This window comes from Podarcis tiliguerta, assembly GCF_965153285.1.
Source record: "Podarcis tiliguerta genome assembly, chromosome: 2".
NCBI lineage: Eukaryota > Metazoa > Chordata > Lepidosauria > Squamata > Lacertidae > Podarcis > Podarcis tiliguerta.
The window spans coordinates 91,012,000-91,027,791 of NC_139535.1; the positions used below are offsets into that span (position 1 = coordinate 91,012,000).

At 43.3% G+C, this 15,792-nt stretch overlaps 1 protein-coding gene across 6 annotated transcripts in view; it reads right to left on the minus strand.

Annotated features, from left to right (window-relative positions):
• Positions 1 to 15,792, minus strand: part of SPAG9 (sperm associated antigen 9) — a 79,108-nt gene that overhangs the window by 37,871 nt on the left and 25,445 nt on the right. For 2 of the 6 annotated variants that reach the window (XM_083430002.1, XM_083430004.1), the window contains exons 4-8: positions 14,691 to 14,785; positions 9,566 to 9,719; positions 2,697 to 2,886; positions 1,550 to 1,649; positions 17 to 138 (exon numbers count right to left, since the gene is read on the minus strand). In XM_083430002.1, coding sequence (XP_083286128.1) covers positions 17 to 138; positions 1,550 to 1,649; positions 2,697 to 2,886; positions 9,566 to 9,719; positions 14,691 to 14,785 — 661 coding nt within the window. Of the gene's footprint in view, positions 1 to 16; positions 139 to 1,549; positions 1,650 to 2,696; positions 2,887 to 9,565; positions 9,723 to 13,789; positions 14,207 to 14,690; positions 14,786 to 15,792 lie in introns of those variants that run through there. The other 4 variants (XM_083430003.1, XM_083430001.1, XM_083430006.1 and 1 more) reach the window with 3 other exon arrangements.

The following is a 15,792-nucleotide window of genomic DNA, read 5'->3' on the forward strand; positions in this document are numbered from 1 at the left end:
TAGAATACCCACTTACCCAGTAGGTCTGCTCCTTCATCCACATCCCCTATCAGACCAGTGCCAGCAGAAGATAGCTCTTCAAACAGTGATTCTGTATTACGATCAAATGCTTTGTTCTCTATGCCTTTGGTAGGTGTGCTGCACAACAGAATTGGAATTTAAAAGTCAGGAGAATAAAAGTTTTAAAAATATGTAAATGTACGCACACAAATGAGTGTCAATGTGTGTGGGCACGTGGTCTTCTAAATCACTTCATGCGTCTGACAATGTGGGTTCCAGCCCATAAAAGCTAACACAGCAATAAGCAGCGGTAGCCAACGTGGTGCCCTCCATATTTTGTTGGACTACAACATCCATAAACCCTCAGCTAGCATGGCCAACAAGTGAGGATGATGGGAGTTGTAGTCCAACAACATCTGGAGGGTGTCACATTGGCAACCGCCAATATAAGTCAGGCATTACAGTCAGGTGTGTCTCTAGAATTATGTGCTAGAAACCTGCCAGTGGGTGCACTTAAGGGGCAGAGACATGTGTCAAGGTAATGCTTCTTCCCCACTTACCCCAAATGCACAGCTCGTGACCTGGGTTACTCTTCCTTTCATCCACTTGACTGGCTTTCACTCTTTTCCCCTGGCCCACCTCCCTACAGCACCAGTAGGAGGTCAGCCCTCCTTAACTTCTCACCCCAAGAGCCCTCTGCCCTTGCATCCTGGAGCACTTAAGCAGATCAGAAGCAGCACAAGACTCTCTTGCACTGGCGGAGGAACGGGGTGCGGAGGGCGCGGACCACCCTTGGCACCACTATTCCAATAGGGTGACATCGCGGCAGCCTCCCCGGACATGCGCCGCGCCCCCACAGGTGGCACACCACGCCCCCAGAACGCAAGCCACGCCCTCACAGGCAGCGTGCCACACCCCCGGGGTGCGTGCCACACCCCCACGGACAGCATGCCACGCCCTCCGGGATGCCAGCCATGCCCCCGCCTGCTCTCTGCCCCCGGTAGCAGAGCATGCAGCTTCACCACTGCTCTCTCACACACTGTCTTTAGCTCTCCTGGAAGACCCTGAGTAAAAGGACAATGACTGCTGCATAACCCACTGCTCCGATCTTCTCAGCAGATCAGGACCCTTTGCACTGGGTGGGCAGGCAGGCAAAAGCAGAGCAGCAGCACAGTGGACAACTGTATTGCTTCAGACATTCCCAAGCGTCCTATGCAACGTGGGCCATGTATGGGTCTTCGGGGTCCTGGAATTTGCCCAACAAGACTGTTGGATCTTATACGTGGAATTCAACATAGCATTAAGTGGGGTATGCATGCAGGGAACAAAGCTCTGCTGCGCAATGGAACTTCCTCCCACCCCCGCCTTCACTTAAACCTGTTCTGGAGGGTTTCCCCAGTCAGACGGGGCAGGCCTAGGGGGTATGGGGGTGCACAGGAGGAGGGGGGAAAGGCCCACTGCATGAATGGATCTCTTCCATGCAAGAACCCTGCCCTTTACATTCCCCCACCCCAAGTTCTTTACTGATGAGAAGTGTTCAGCAAAATACCTTGACCCTTTATATCCACTAAGGTCTTTATCCATATCCAGCTCTGGAGTGGATTCGATGATTGCCTGAACTTCAGATTTGTCTTCATTTTCATTAGAACCTGGGGAACAGAGCAGAAGTAACTATTTATTCCCATTTCTTTTTCATCCTATCCCAAGAGCTTAAGGGAACTACTAGGTATCTTATTTTAATTTCGCAGCAACCCAATGAAGCAATGGCTAAATTATGAGATTAAGACCAGAGATATTCATGGCTGAACAGACATCTGAACTATAAAATTACACTGGCAACAAGTTAAATGGCCACTCCATTGCCCCTTAAAAATTACAATATTTTTTTACTGCAAAGGTGACTTCACAAAGAAGACACTTTCTGCACAAAACACATTTCCATATAAGAAATAGTATTTTTTCCAGTTTATAGATCTTTAACATTTTATTAATTTATTTTAAGTACGTAAAGGAGGTATGAATATTTATACTTCATAGACCATACAATGGATTTGGAAGCCATGGACAATTTTGTCCCCACCCCCAGTGTGATAACCACACCAAAATATACTTGTACCTTATCACACAAAAACACCACGTTTCCTAAATATTAATCAATAACTATCAATAACTATTCTTCTGTATGGAAGTGAAAGCTAGACTATAAAGAAGGCTGATCGCCAAAGAATTGATGCTTTTGAATTATGGTGCTGGAGGAGACTCTTGAGAGTCCCATGGACTGCAAGAAGACCAAACCTATCCATTCTTAAGGAAATCAGCCCTGAGTGCTCACTGGAAGGACAGATCCTGAAGCTGAGGCTCCAGTACTTTGGCCACCTCAAGAGAAGACTCCCTGGAAAAGACCCTGATGCTGGGAAAGATGGAGAGCACAAGGGGACGACAGAGGACGAGATGGTTGGATAGTGTTCGCGAAGCTACCAGCATGAGTTTGACCAAACTGCGGGAGGCAGTGGAAGACAGAAGTGCCTGGCGTGCTCTGGTCCATGGGGTCACGACGAGTTGGACACGACTAAACAACAACAACATTCTTCTGGAACTTAGTACGCACACATATTTACACGTAAGACAGGAAAAAATTCAGTTTTAAAGTGCACATAGTATTGGCTCTAGCCACACAAGCCATTCTAGGAACTTACCAATAGACACATTTCTTGTTTCTTGGGCTACTTGCACTTCTATGTTCTTGTTCCCTATATCGGAGTCCTTCTCAAGCCCTTCCTTGTGTTCTTTCGAGGGAGATTCGGCAGGCGCAAGGACATCTGAAGCAGCAGTTAAGACTGGCGTAGTACATTTGGAACCTGCTTGGCTAACATCAGAAAGTTCATCCTAAAGTGTAGAGAAATTCAAAGTATTTACAGAATTTATATGATAACATTCCCAGGCACCGGATGGATACTAGACTTGTTGGAGCCAGTTCTCCTCCTAGACATGTCTGCATAACACCACCTTAGTTACCTTTCAGGAGCGAGGAAAAATCTGTCCTATTCTCCCATGGTTGTAATAGTATTGAACATCTCTTTAAAAAAAAATTAGATACTGTTTATACTGGCTCTGTGGTTTCTATACGTGCGATTTAAATGCTTTTTGACAGTGCATTTTTGTCTGATTTATATGTTTTTATTATTGTTGCAAGGTGCTTTGAAATCATTTACAGTGAAAGGGAGGAGGAGAGAGAGAGATTCTATAAGTTAGGTAAAAAAAATAATGGTCAACACAGAAATTGTACTGCTTCTTCTTAGTATTCAGTTGAGCAAACTGTGCCACGGAAAGTTCCAAGATCATTCTCAATGGCTCAGAAAACGTACTTTTTCCAGGAACTAATGTAAGAACTAAGTGTATTACAAGCAGAAAACATAGCTGAATTTAAGAGACATTTTGCCTACAGAAGCCCTTGTGATCCTCTTTCATACTGCAAAATAACGGGATATGACCATATTGTTGAAACAGATTGCAACTACAAATGCAACACTGGGCAATCCAGCGTTAAATTTCAAAGCTTTACAGAACACTTGCTTAGCATTTGCATAAAGAAGTACATCAGAGTGGTATTTCAACAGATCCATTTATAGTGGCATCTGACAAGAAGAGAAAATCTCAATTTCAATGTTATGTCAAGAATCCTCTCACGACCCTTCTCCAAGGTCAGATACGTGAAAGGTGAAGGGTCAAGCAACTCCTTGCCTGTGCCCCTTTTGAGATTTAAATTGTATCCCCTGCTTTACATATGAATGGGACAGACTCTTGCTTAAAGCACTAGTTTTCTGTATCATTATATATAGTATGGCCCCAACTGCAGACGATGAAATACCGTATTTTTCGCCCTATAGGACGCACCGTCCCATAAGGCGCACCTAGTTTTTTGGGGGGGAAATAAAGGAAAAAAATTATTTCCCCCCCAGGCGCGGGGTTGGGGAAGCCCGAGCTTCCCCCGACCCCAGCCCCCAAACAGGCAGCTCTCTGCAAGCCGTGGGAGCCCAGTGCTGGCTCCCGCTGCTAGCGGAGAGGTCCGTGAAGCCTGGGCGCGCTGAGCTCAGCGCGCGCAGGCTTCGGCATGCAGGCACGTCTCCGCCAGCAGCGGGAGCGCTCCCGCTGCTAGCGGAGAGGTCCGCGAAGCCTGGGCGCGCTGAGCTCAGCGCGCGCAGGCTTCGGCATGCAGGCACGTCTCCGCCAGCAGCGGGAGCGCTCCCGCTGCTAGCGGAGAGGTCCGCGAAGCCTGGACGCGCTGAGCTCAGCGCGCGCAGGCTTCGGCATGCAGGCACCTCTCCGCCAGCAGCGGGAGCGCTCCCGCTGCTAGCGGAGAGGTCCGCGAAGCCTGGCCGCGCTGAGCTCAGCGCGCGCAGGCTTCGGCATGCAGGCACGTCTCCGCCAGCAGCGGGAGCGCTCCTGCTGTTTGCGGAGAGGTCCGCGAAGCCTGGGCGCGCTGAGCTCAGCGCGCGCAGGCTTCGGCATGCAGGCACGTCTCCGCCAGCAGCGGGAGCGCTCCCGCTGCTAGCGGAGAGGTCCGCGAAGCCTGGACGCGCTGAGCTCAGCGCGCGCAGGCTTCGGCATGCAGGCACCTCTCCGCCAGCAGCGGGAGCGCTCCCGCTGCTAGCGGAGAGGTCCGCGAAGCCTGGCCGCGCTGAGCTCAGCGCGCGCAGGCTTCGGCATGCAGGCACGTCTCCGCCAGCAGCGGGAGCGCTCCCGCTGCTAGCGGAGAGGTCCGCGAAGCCTGGGCGCGCTGAGCTCAGCGCGCGCAGGCTTCAGCATGCAGGCACCTCTCCGCCAGCAGCGGGAGCGCTCCTGCTGTTTGCGGAGAGGTCCGCGAAGCCTGCATTCGCCCCATAGGATGCACCCAGATTTCCCCTTCATTTTTGGAGGGGAAAAAGTGCGTCCTATAGGGCGAAAAATACGGTACTTAGCAAACGGAAATAATTCTGATTATCCAAGCTTGGGCGTCTGCCAAGAAACTGATAAGAGGGAAGAACATCAGCGGTAGCACATTCCTCTGTGACAAAGATACTACATATGGCAGGTGCAAATATCAGTTCCTCACCTTGAATAAAAATCCTGCACACTGAGGCACTTTTGCCAGCAGCAATCTTGCAGCATCAGGGCAATTCTGGGACCTGGTGAACAATTCTACCATAGCTCTTTGGCCTTGCCCAGAAGTACCAGATTCACCAACACCTATCCTTGGTCCCACCCAAGCTTTCTGCTTCACTCTTCCATCATTGCAACCACCATCACAGGTTGTTCTCTGAATTACACCTGTGTTTTCCCTTGCTCCTGCCAGCAGACTGCCTTGATCACCCCAACCCCCAATTTCCTTGGCACTTGACCTGCCCTCTTAACACTTCTTTCAGCTTCCAGATTTGGGCCATGTGAATTCCGTCCCTTTAGCAAAGTCTTTTTTGCCACTATATAACTATCCTTCTAGCTTAAGCTTGACAATTCGGAGACTGCAATAATAATAATAATAATTTAATAATAATTTATTATTTATACCCTGCCCATCTGGCTGGGTTTCCCCAGCCACTTTGGGCGGCTTCCAACAAAATATTAAAATACAATGGTGCGTCAAACATTAAAAGCGTCCCTAAACAGGGCTGCCTTCAGATGTCTTCTAAATGTCATATAGTTGTTTATTTCTTTGACATCTGGTGGGAGGGCGTTCCACAGGGCAAGCGCCACTACCGAGAAGGCCCTCTGCCTGGTTCCCTGTAACCTGGCTTCTCGCAGTGAGGGAACCGCCAGAAGGCCCTCGGCGCTGGACCTCAGTGTCAAAGTAGAACGATGGAGGTGGAGACACTCCTTCAGGTATACTGGACCGAGACAGCAAACATCTTTGGGTCTATATCCTTCTAGTTTTGTCATAAAGTATCTTCCCTGGTCCAGCCTGTAATAACCCCACTCAAGGAGAAGTGTGTACTTTCATGCCTTTGTGGAAGGAGGCAACATTTCTTCCAAAACTGCTTACAAGGAGACAAAATTGAGGGTTGAAAGTACAGCCTTGTATGTACTCAGAAGTCAGTCCCACTATGTTAAATTGAGCTTACTCTCTAGTAAGTGCATTTTGGTAGTAAGTACATCAGTATGAAGCAGAGATAAAGACCACTTTAATCATTAAAACTTAATAAATACTACCTCCTAGGGGAAAAAGTAGTGAATTGATAGCAGCATGTATTTATATGGATTGATTTTCCATCCCATTTCGAGGAAATTATCTAAACCATACTAAAGACCAAACTCAAGTGATAAAATGTTAAAATAAAAGAACTCTAAATATAAACATCTAAATATAATACATTGCTTCAATGCCTCACTCTGAACTGGCTGAGAAAATTACTAGATTCTGGTCTAGGCCTGCAACCACTCAGCCCTGAGCCGGTGTTCCTCACTCTCTCCTGCAGATCAGATAACTCCATGCTAGAAACTGATGAGCATCTCCTCCCAGTCCAGGGCATACTAAATGATAATGGTCAAGCCTAGTAACATGTCTTCACAGCCTGCCCCAGCCAGAAACTCGTAGAACATTTTAAAAGTACTGTACACTATTTAAGACAACTGCCCAATTTCTCCCAACTCTCCCAATTTCTCGGATCTCACCCACTCTTCCAAAAAAAGCCACACAGTTCCGACACTTCTCAATAATTTAGCCTAAGAGGAAGCTGCAGTCGTAACCAAGTGCATCCAAAGAGCTCCGCACTCAAGCGGAAGAAGAACTTGACTTTTGTTTAAACGTTTCCCAACGTCTGTATTCCAGCTGCATCCAGGAAAGAATGCAGCACACGGACCACTCACTGACCTTAGCAGACAAAACGCTCACAACAAATGACCCAACTGCCAACAGAAGGGGGCCAAGGAAACCTCAGAGCTTAGTTTGAATAGTTTAACAGAGAATCAGATTAGCCCAGTTTCATAATTAGAATTCTACTGATCTACTGCAACTGCTGTATTTCTGGTCCTGAACTTGAATTATCCAACTGTCTGGGCAAACATTAGCTAATGCTTCATCCAAAACTGACTGCGGGTATTAATTTATTTTTCCTTACTTTCTCATTGCGATTTTAAGTGTTGTGACATCTATTCTGGCCTCAAAAATCCTGCGTTCTCCTCCTTCCCTTCCTCTATTCATCTGGGGCAGGAGGGCACAGTCATAGGAAAACAGCTTGTATGTCGGCAAACAGTAGCTGACATTCAACCAAGATTTACTTAGGCTCATTGATATTAATATGGCTAAGCTAGGTTCATTAATATCAGTTGGTATACCCAGAGTATACCTTAAGTTGACTACCACCAAGAATATCAAACTTAGAATAGTGAAAAGCCTGGGTTCAAAACCCCACTTGGTAGTGAAGCTCACTGGACTAGCCAAGGGACTTGAGCACATAATGCAAATTGCCTATTTAGCCAAAGTGTGAACCCGGCCCAGCAGACTAACCATTTTTGTTTTCTGGCAACAAGCCACAATGCGATGCTATGGTTTGCTGTTTGCTTACAAACTGTGGTTCATTTCAATTACAGTTGGGTGTTATGTCTGAACCTGGCATTCTTGCTTAACCATGGTTTATCTGGCCACCCCAGGCATATGTCCAGCTATAAAGGTATGAGGCAAGAGCAGAGGGGAAAACAAATCAAGCTTGGGAGAAACAAGCTGAAGTTTATATGTTTCTATGATTCATGGTATATACAACAAACCATGGTTAGAATTAACTATAACTTGGCATTATGAGTTAACACCGTTATCATTTTTCACCCTAACCAATCTCACAGGGTGACTGTTTGGATAAAACAGGCAGGGCAAGAACTAGGAAGACCACCCTGATGTCTTTCATGAAAGAGCAGGGCAAAAAAACCCCAACAACACAGAATGGAGTATTGTGTAGAATAGACACATAACTTAGCAAATTTTGCTCTTCCCAAGAAATGGTTTTGCTAATCGGTTAGGAGGGAGTCTCCCCAAGCCTGAAGGGTTTACAAAGCGGGTTACAAGAGTTGTATCTTTTTACTGTCCCCTTCCGTAATCCAATTGTATAGCCTGTACATTATTGACAACTTCCTTTAACTTATCTATCCCACCTTAAATGTGCAATATTCTTTGCGGGTAGCGCTGTGGTCTAAACCACTGAGTCTCTTTGGCTTGCTGATCAGAAGGTTGGTGGTTTGAATCCCTGCAATGGGGTGAGCTCCCGTTGCTAGCTCCTGCCAACCTAGCAATTTGAAAGCACACCAGTGCAAGTAGATGAATAGGTACCACTGTGGCGGGAAGGTGAACAGCGTTTCCATGAGCTTTGGTTTCCGTCATGGTGTTCCACAGTGCCAGAAATGGTTTACTCATGCCAACCACATGACCCTGAAAACTGTCTGTGGACAAACACCGGCTCCCTCAGCCTGAAAGCGAGATGAGCGCTACAACCCCACAGTCACCATTGACAGGACTTAACCGTCCAGGGGTCCTTTACCTTTACCTTTTCTTTGCCATGTAGTTCAAAGTTACCTTCCACACTCATGTGTACAATCCACTTTACAACTGTGAAGGGATAGGGAGACACCACTCTATAAGGATGCAACTCACCTAAGGCCTCCTATGGGCTACATACATAGGATCTAAGAGAGATGTGGGGGCACAGAATGTACTGGCACAAATTGTGGAGCAACTAGGGGCTTTAGAGCTGTGTCAAATGGCACACATGATGAAAGAATAAGCATCAGGCACAAGTTCAGAGACATTGTTTTTCTCAGTTTACTTTACAGTACTTTAGTTTCTGCATTTCGGAATACAGTTTCAGTGTCCCAAGAGTGCAAAAGATGTCCCTTAACCAGACAATTTGACTTGCACATAATCCACCTAGCTGTACACAGACATGGAAGAATGATCAAGGAACATCACATTTTGGTTGCTGGATAATCAACCCCAAGCTGTAACAACTGATTAAAGATTTCGATATTGAACTGCCTAAAGAATTTTAAGGAATTTAAATAGAAATGACTTCTGACTTATACTCAGTGGATTTTAGTAAACCACTTCAGAGCTTGACAAATGCCTGCTAGGTGGATACTGTACAATCTAGGATACCTTAAATACTTCTAAAGGTTACAGACATTATGCAACAGTTATCTGAACAGCATAGTGCAGTTGAAAAAACCTAATACGTAACCCCAAGCCATCTAAAAGAAAACTGTAGCTTGAAATATTAGTTAATACAGAGAGACAAGAAATGGAGGAGTTAGAAAAGGCACTCTACCCATCTAGAAAACTGGTGAAAAGGGTGTGGTGTATTTGGAAAACCAGAATTGAGATCCTGGTCTTTCCCCCATAGTCCAGTGCAACCTGAGACCCATTCATCAAAACATATAACAGAAAAAAAAGACTTACCTTTAACTCACCTGGAAAGACTCTCATTTTAAGAAGATTAGGAACTAAAGAAAGATAGTTTGGGGCTTAGATTTCAACCAGGCACAATGCATCATAGGAAACATATTATTAAAACCTCACCAGATGGGAAAAATAAAAGCACTAGGTCACCTTTAAACTGGTGCGGGAACGTGGCTGACTTAGTTCACGGAACTTCCAATTATCTGACCCAGGAGTTTCCACTGTTCCTCTGTGATTATCAGGTGTGAGAAGTGCATCTCCTGGAGGTAGCGGGAAGATGCCCAATGATATGGGAGGTTCCTTTCTGCTGGGAAGGAAAAACCAAGTTATTTGCTTTCGTTTCTTACACTGAACAGACCTTCAAATCTCAGGAGAAGTAGTAAAAGCTGATATTTGGTTCCTGTAACCAGGTCTTCACAATATTAATTTCTCTTTTTAACCAACTGCTATCTGTTTTCTTGACTTTTTAATTATGCTGTACGGATATTTATGGAGTGGTTTTATTATATTTTGTATGTTGTAAGCCCCTTGATGCTTTATGAAACTGAAGATTAGAAATAAAGGAGTTAAGAATAATTAGCAATTTCAAAGTACATTTCAGATAACTGTTCTCTCACGAGTTTCTACGTGTAAGTATTAGATTACAGCCACTCGTTTCTCAGGGGTGCTGTTTGTAATGATTTTTACTATAATTAAATTGACTGTCAGTAGCTATGACAACAAAGCCTTAGCTTACACCAGTGCTGTGGAGGTGGGGCTTAAAATTTGCAAGCATCCGCAAAACAATGTGGGCAAAGACATACTTCAAATGTATGGCAGCATGTAGAAGAGCTAGACATTGGATTTGAAAACAGCAGATTTTGAAAGATAATAGAATAAAAGCATTCGGGTCTGTTTAACAAGACAATGCAAAATACCTGGGTCTCAAACAGATTCAGCTTAGACTATATAATGAACTGGGGACAGAAAACTACCAGAAGGAAAACAAAAGTGTAACTGAGCAAGTGATTAAATATTAGCCATGGACACTATCATGCATATACAATCAGCAAGAGTGTGAGTTTCTATCCAATGCTGTTTTGTTAGGAGTGTGTTAAAACTTCTAAAAAGTCTCTAGTTAGGCAGAGAAATCCAAGAAGAAGAAAATATCTGGTATTTCAACCAATGCAGGAACAATTAAGGGCTCTTTTTGAACACAAATTTCCAAAAGCGGAAAACCCCAGTGCTAAACTGAGGCAACGTTCCTTATTTCAATACTGGTTTGTACATATGATCCAAGAGTTTACTTTGACAGTACAAACATCTTCGAGTCGTATAATACAAGGGGTCTCTTCATATTCCTCCCCAGTGAAGAAATCTATCCCTAGCATGATGCGGTTGACCCTCCTCTAAAAACTCTCACAGAATTGATGCTATGCAGAAGCAATACCTATTTAGTATCATTACTAAGCTTGGCAATGAAGAAATGATACAACACATCTTGGTTAACTGGCCAATGGAATCTTTTATTTAAACTTTAATTTACTGGAACAGAAACAAAGGAGAGATAATTAGGCAAATTCTTGTTTATGTGACTTTACTGTCTGCCAATCTGTTTAATTTTGTAACTGTGCAAGCAATGAAAATAAGAGGGTTTTGGTTGAGTGGCGAGTTACTATGTATGGATGAATTACTGAAGCATGTATCAAATCACCACAGCAGTAAAGGTCGCTGCACTGCAAAGCTTGTCAATGTAACTATTCTGTAGGAATTGCAGCACAACGGACCAGACTTTTTGCTATGAGTGTTAGAAATCATTCAAGTAGCTTATTTAGTATTCTTACATTTGTAAAAAGCATATGAGTGAGGGGAAGAAGCTCCACTTCAGCCTGTGTTATTGATGCCTTCTTCAAATTATTTTGATAAAGTTTCACTACGCTACATTTTAGGGTCAAAAACAGGCGACTGGAAAATCCTGAATGAGGAGGTGAGAATTCTCTCTCCTTCTGGGTTCAAAATGAAGTCAACTCGTTTACACACAGGGCGTGTTAGAACGCCAATTTCTGCAATGTATTTTTTACCTTTTTAAAAATTTATTTAAAGATAAGAGACCAGGACACATACATTTGAGATTATTGAACATGCTAACCAATGATCTTCTTACTGTGCATGTCAAAAAAAAATTTTAAAATTAAAGGAAGCTCTGAGGTCAGGGAACTTTTCATCTACTTTTAATATTAATTTTCATGTTTGTCAAAGAGAGAAGAGATTCAAGATGCACAGACTAGCATCTGCTAAAGATGTAGAAACCAGAATGACCTTGGAAAGACTTGCCTGTTGTACCCTGCTACAAAACTACTTCCCAAAACTAATTACTCTTGATGTTTTCGACTGCTGTATAAATATTATTTTATAAATATTTGAATTCTACAAACAAAATATTGTAATAAAAATACTCAAAATAAGCAAGTACTGTATACTAAGGACTTCTTAAATGCTATCTCCCACACAGCATTTTCCTATATACCCATGCCATGCCATGAAAGAACATTAAGAGCTCTTTTTATTCTGTAAATGCCATTATCTAAAAACATACCATTGATTCAATACAAAGTCACACATTCATTGTTAATCCACTAAACCAAGTAAAGGTTAGCGGTCAGCTACTGAAAATTACAGCTATGAGGGATTGCAGCCAAATTCTCTATAGTTCTAGGCAAACTTACATGATCTGAATTTTCTACTTACTACAAAACCTTTAAAAAGTACTTGCAGATAACCCATATTCAACAACAGGCAAAATATTGAACACACCAACACACGTGGCTGGTTTGGATGTAATGCTAAACCATAGTTTAGAATTACAAAAATGAGCCTAGCCTTTCCCTGGGTTTGCAAGCTCCCTTCTTTCCCGTGCTCCTACAGTGAGGAGTCTAGAAACTTTTGCATCTTTTTAATTATCTGCAGCTTGCCATGTTGTCTGAACCTGAACAAACTGTGGTTAATCTTAGCTATGTTTAGCAGAAGCAAACCAACAATTCTACGATTCTATGACCATCACACCACAGTTAATGAAGCTGGTTTAATTCTAGTATGAGCAGAAAATGTTAACTACGCTTTAGGGTTTGAATGATATTTCAAACTCCATATTCTAAAAACCTGGTTTAGCATTATGTCTAAATGTATGCATTCGAAATATTAAAAGGTTACTAGTAGATAACACACCAAGAGAACCACACAGATCCTTGTGAATAAAACTTTACATTTTCTTTTACTGCTAATGTGAAATTAACTCTAATGAGATCGGATTCTTGCATTCCCTTGGTGTTCCACCTCATCATTCCTCCCTGCACTTAGAATCATAGAACTGTTGAGCTGGAAGGGACCACAAGGTTCACTAAGTCCAACCCCTGCAATTCTGGGGTAACATGAAATATTTGGGAGTCCTCCCCCAGCAGAATCTAAGAATCAGAGGTAAAAGTGATGTCTATTTGGTCACCAATGCTGTTTTAAAGACATGGATGAAGCTCACTTTACATAACAACATTGTTTTTACGTAACAACAAAGGTAAAATTATTCACAATGGGTAGTATGGATGCTACTAATTATATTAGCCATAATAAAGTTAGAAACAGTGTTTGCTATATTGTAAAAAGTTGCACTTTGATTTTTTACTTTTGCTTACTAAGCACAATCAAATTCTGCCCTGATTCATCAAAGTATTGGATTGCATACTTTTAAATACGTAACAGAAGTTTTCAGAAAGCCATATTACTGGTTAAAATTACAATCTGCTACGAAAAGAGTTTTGCCATTGCTCTTATAATTAAAGATATTTAAACCCTATTTCTTCACTCTACAGTCTGCACCTTAGCTTGTCAGCATTCAATTTACAAAAAGATGCAAAGGTGCTATTATAATAGTTTCACAGACTATCCGCTAGCAGACTCTGCAGAATTCTCTGGAGTAAAGCACAGACCGAATAAATGAAAGGCCTAAACGACCACAGAAGCAAGGCTGCCCAGCATTAGTCAAGCACCTGACAATACAGTGAATACAAGCTTTGTCCACAATGTATTCACATAGCACTTTTCTGCCATTTACAGGATTCAGCAATAAAAAGAGAAAAGCGAATAGCCTTCAAGAACACAACTGACTTTGTAGTCTCAAAGAAAGCACAGTGAAGCCAATTTTTACATTTTAAAACAGGCATTTTATGATTTTTGCACAGCCTATAGACACCGAGACTAGATTCTGCCTGAAACAGACACTTAAGAGATTAGCATCGTCCCACCCTCTCCTTCCTGCCTCCCCTCCCAAGAGAAGAGAAATAATGGGAAGCAGAGAACAAAGAATACAGCAAAAATGACAGAAGGCTCCGTAGTTCAGGGTACCTGAGAATCCTTGGTAAGTTCTGCGTCAGAGCTGGCACGCCAGTGGATATAGAAAAGTGCACAAGCAGCAAAACAGAGAGAGAGACTAAAATAGCTGAATTAATGACCACCGCCCCGCCAACGAAGCCAAACACCAATAGCAGCATGCAGCCAGGACTCATGGCGCTGCGCTGGCATGGTGAATTGCAAGAACCAAGGCTACGCAGGGGACAAGGGAGTATCTTTGTAGTGAGTGTCTGTCATTCACTTGCTGCCACAAAAACAATGCCATCAGCAGCGGCTTTCCACTCTCTTCCGCAGCAGCCGCTCCAAAGCAAAATGACATCACCTCACTCTCCTCCCCCACCTAACCGGGAGAAAAAACCACCATGGAGCTGCTTCTCTTCTCCCCAGCATCTATGCAGCAACCTAAAGATACAAGCAAGCTTGCTCGCCTCTTTCTCCTCCCCACTACTTCAAACCTCGGCTGCTCAGCTCCAGTTCATTGGACGGGAAGCTCCGACATCTACATAATGTAGTCACAGAGCTTCCGCCAGAGACGCCCTCTCACAGACATGTGCCCGAAGGTACACATCAGACAACCGCGATTCAATCATTTCAAAACCTTTAATTGATAATCTTTTCGCTGCTGCTTTTTTTTGAAAATGAAAAGGGGGGACAGCTTGCCATACCAGATATATGCTTAATACAAGCTTAAAGTTAAAATATTAGCAGATAGCCAGTCCAGGCCTTGAAGTGTCCCAACAGCAAAAACATAACCCGCCCCTTCCGATAACCCCTCATATACTGCAATTATGAATCATTCCACCCCATCGTTCAGCCTAATGTTTGAAGACAAAGAACGAAGTCTTTAAGATAAAATATAATAGATTATCTTCAGCCAAAGATCAGTAAAGCTTACCTAGTTCTACTGTGCATGATGGGTTCTAGCTGATCACCCCCAGTCAGTTGATGAAGTTTGGCTCTTTCCAAGTGCTCCATGTAATTATGAATCATCTGTTATTAAGAAGGAGGGGGGATTACTTTAGAAAACTATTCATATCTGTTTAAGCAGAATGGAAATACAATATATGCCTCCACCACCTGCCCCAAAGAATAAACCTTCTCTTAAGGTACTATGAGTATTTTGTTTTCGGATCATAAACTTAATTCCGTTTATGAAGTAACCCAAGTATCAAAACATTTTACCATTAAATATCTTCTTTACAGCAATGTTATTTTCCCCTCCCAGAATGCACAGAAATTTCACCTTGACAACACACCTTGAGAAGGCTATTCGTTGATCTTTTACACTGACTGTCTTGATTATTCCAAGGTCCCCATTCCAGCATGTGCAAACAGCAATCTGAGCAGCACAATACAAATACACACCAATAGTTTTTCACCCGGGTGCAAATTGACAGAATAGACAGGAGGCCCAGTGAGTGGAAGAGATGCAAGAGTAAACTGAGAAAACACACAGCACACGTATCTTTCATGTATTTTGCAAAATGAACAGGTTTCTGCAGTCAGGCATGACTCCTACGCTTTCTTTCATGTACAAAGGGCAGAGCAGGGCAGATATGAGCCTGAAACCTGCTCTATACTGAAGTGGGGTCCTAGGTGCATCACATCTTAAAAGCAATAAGGAAGAGGTAAAATGTCAAATAGTTTCTGATTTTATTCCCCTTGAACTTGGCATGTTATCCTCCATCACATCTCGTCCCAAATCTGTTGATTCTGTGTGGCTCCATAATCAGTCACACTAGGCTGATTCCAGACCCAGTTCACCCAGTTGTACTCTCTAAAGTTTTCAGCACAAGGAAATGTACTCCAAAGGATCCTAGCAACCCCATCGACTTCTTTTTAATCTGAGAATTAAGGCACCACCATTCCACAAGGGTCTGAAATTGTCCAAATTCCAAGGTAAGGTAACTTAATTAAAGAGGTTTGTTAAGCTTTTTTAAAATCTTCTCTCCGAAGATGTGTTCTAAATGTGTTGTTTCCCCTAAGTGGCTAGGAAG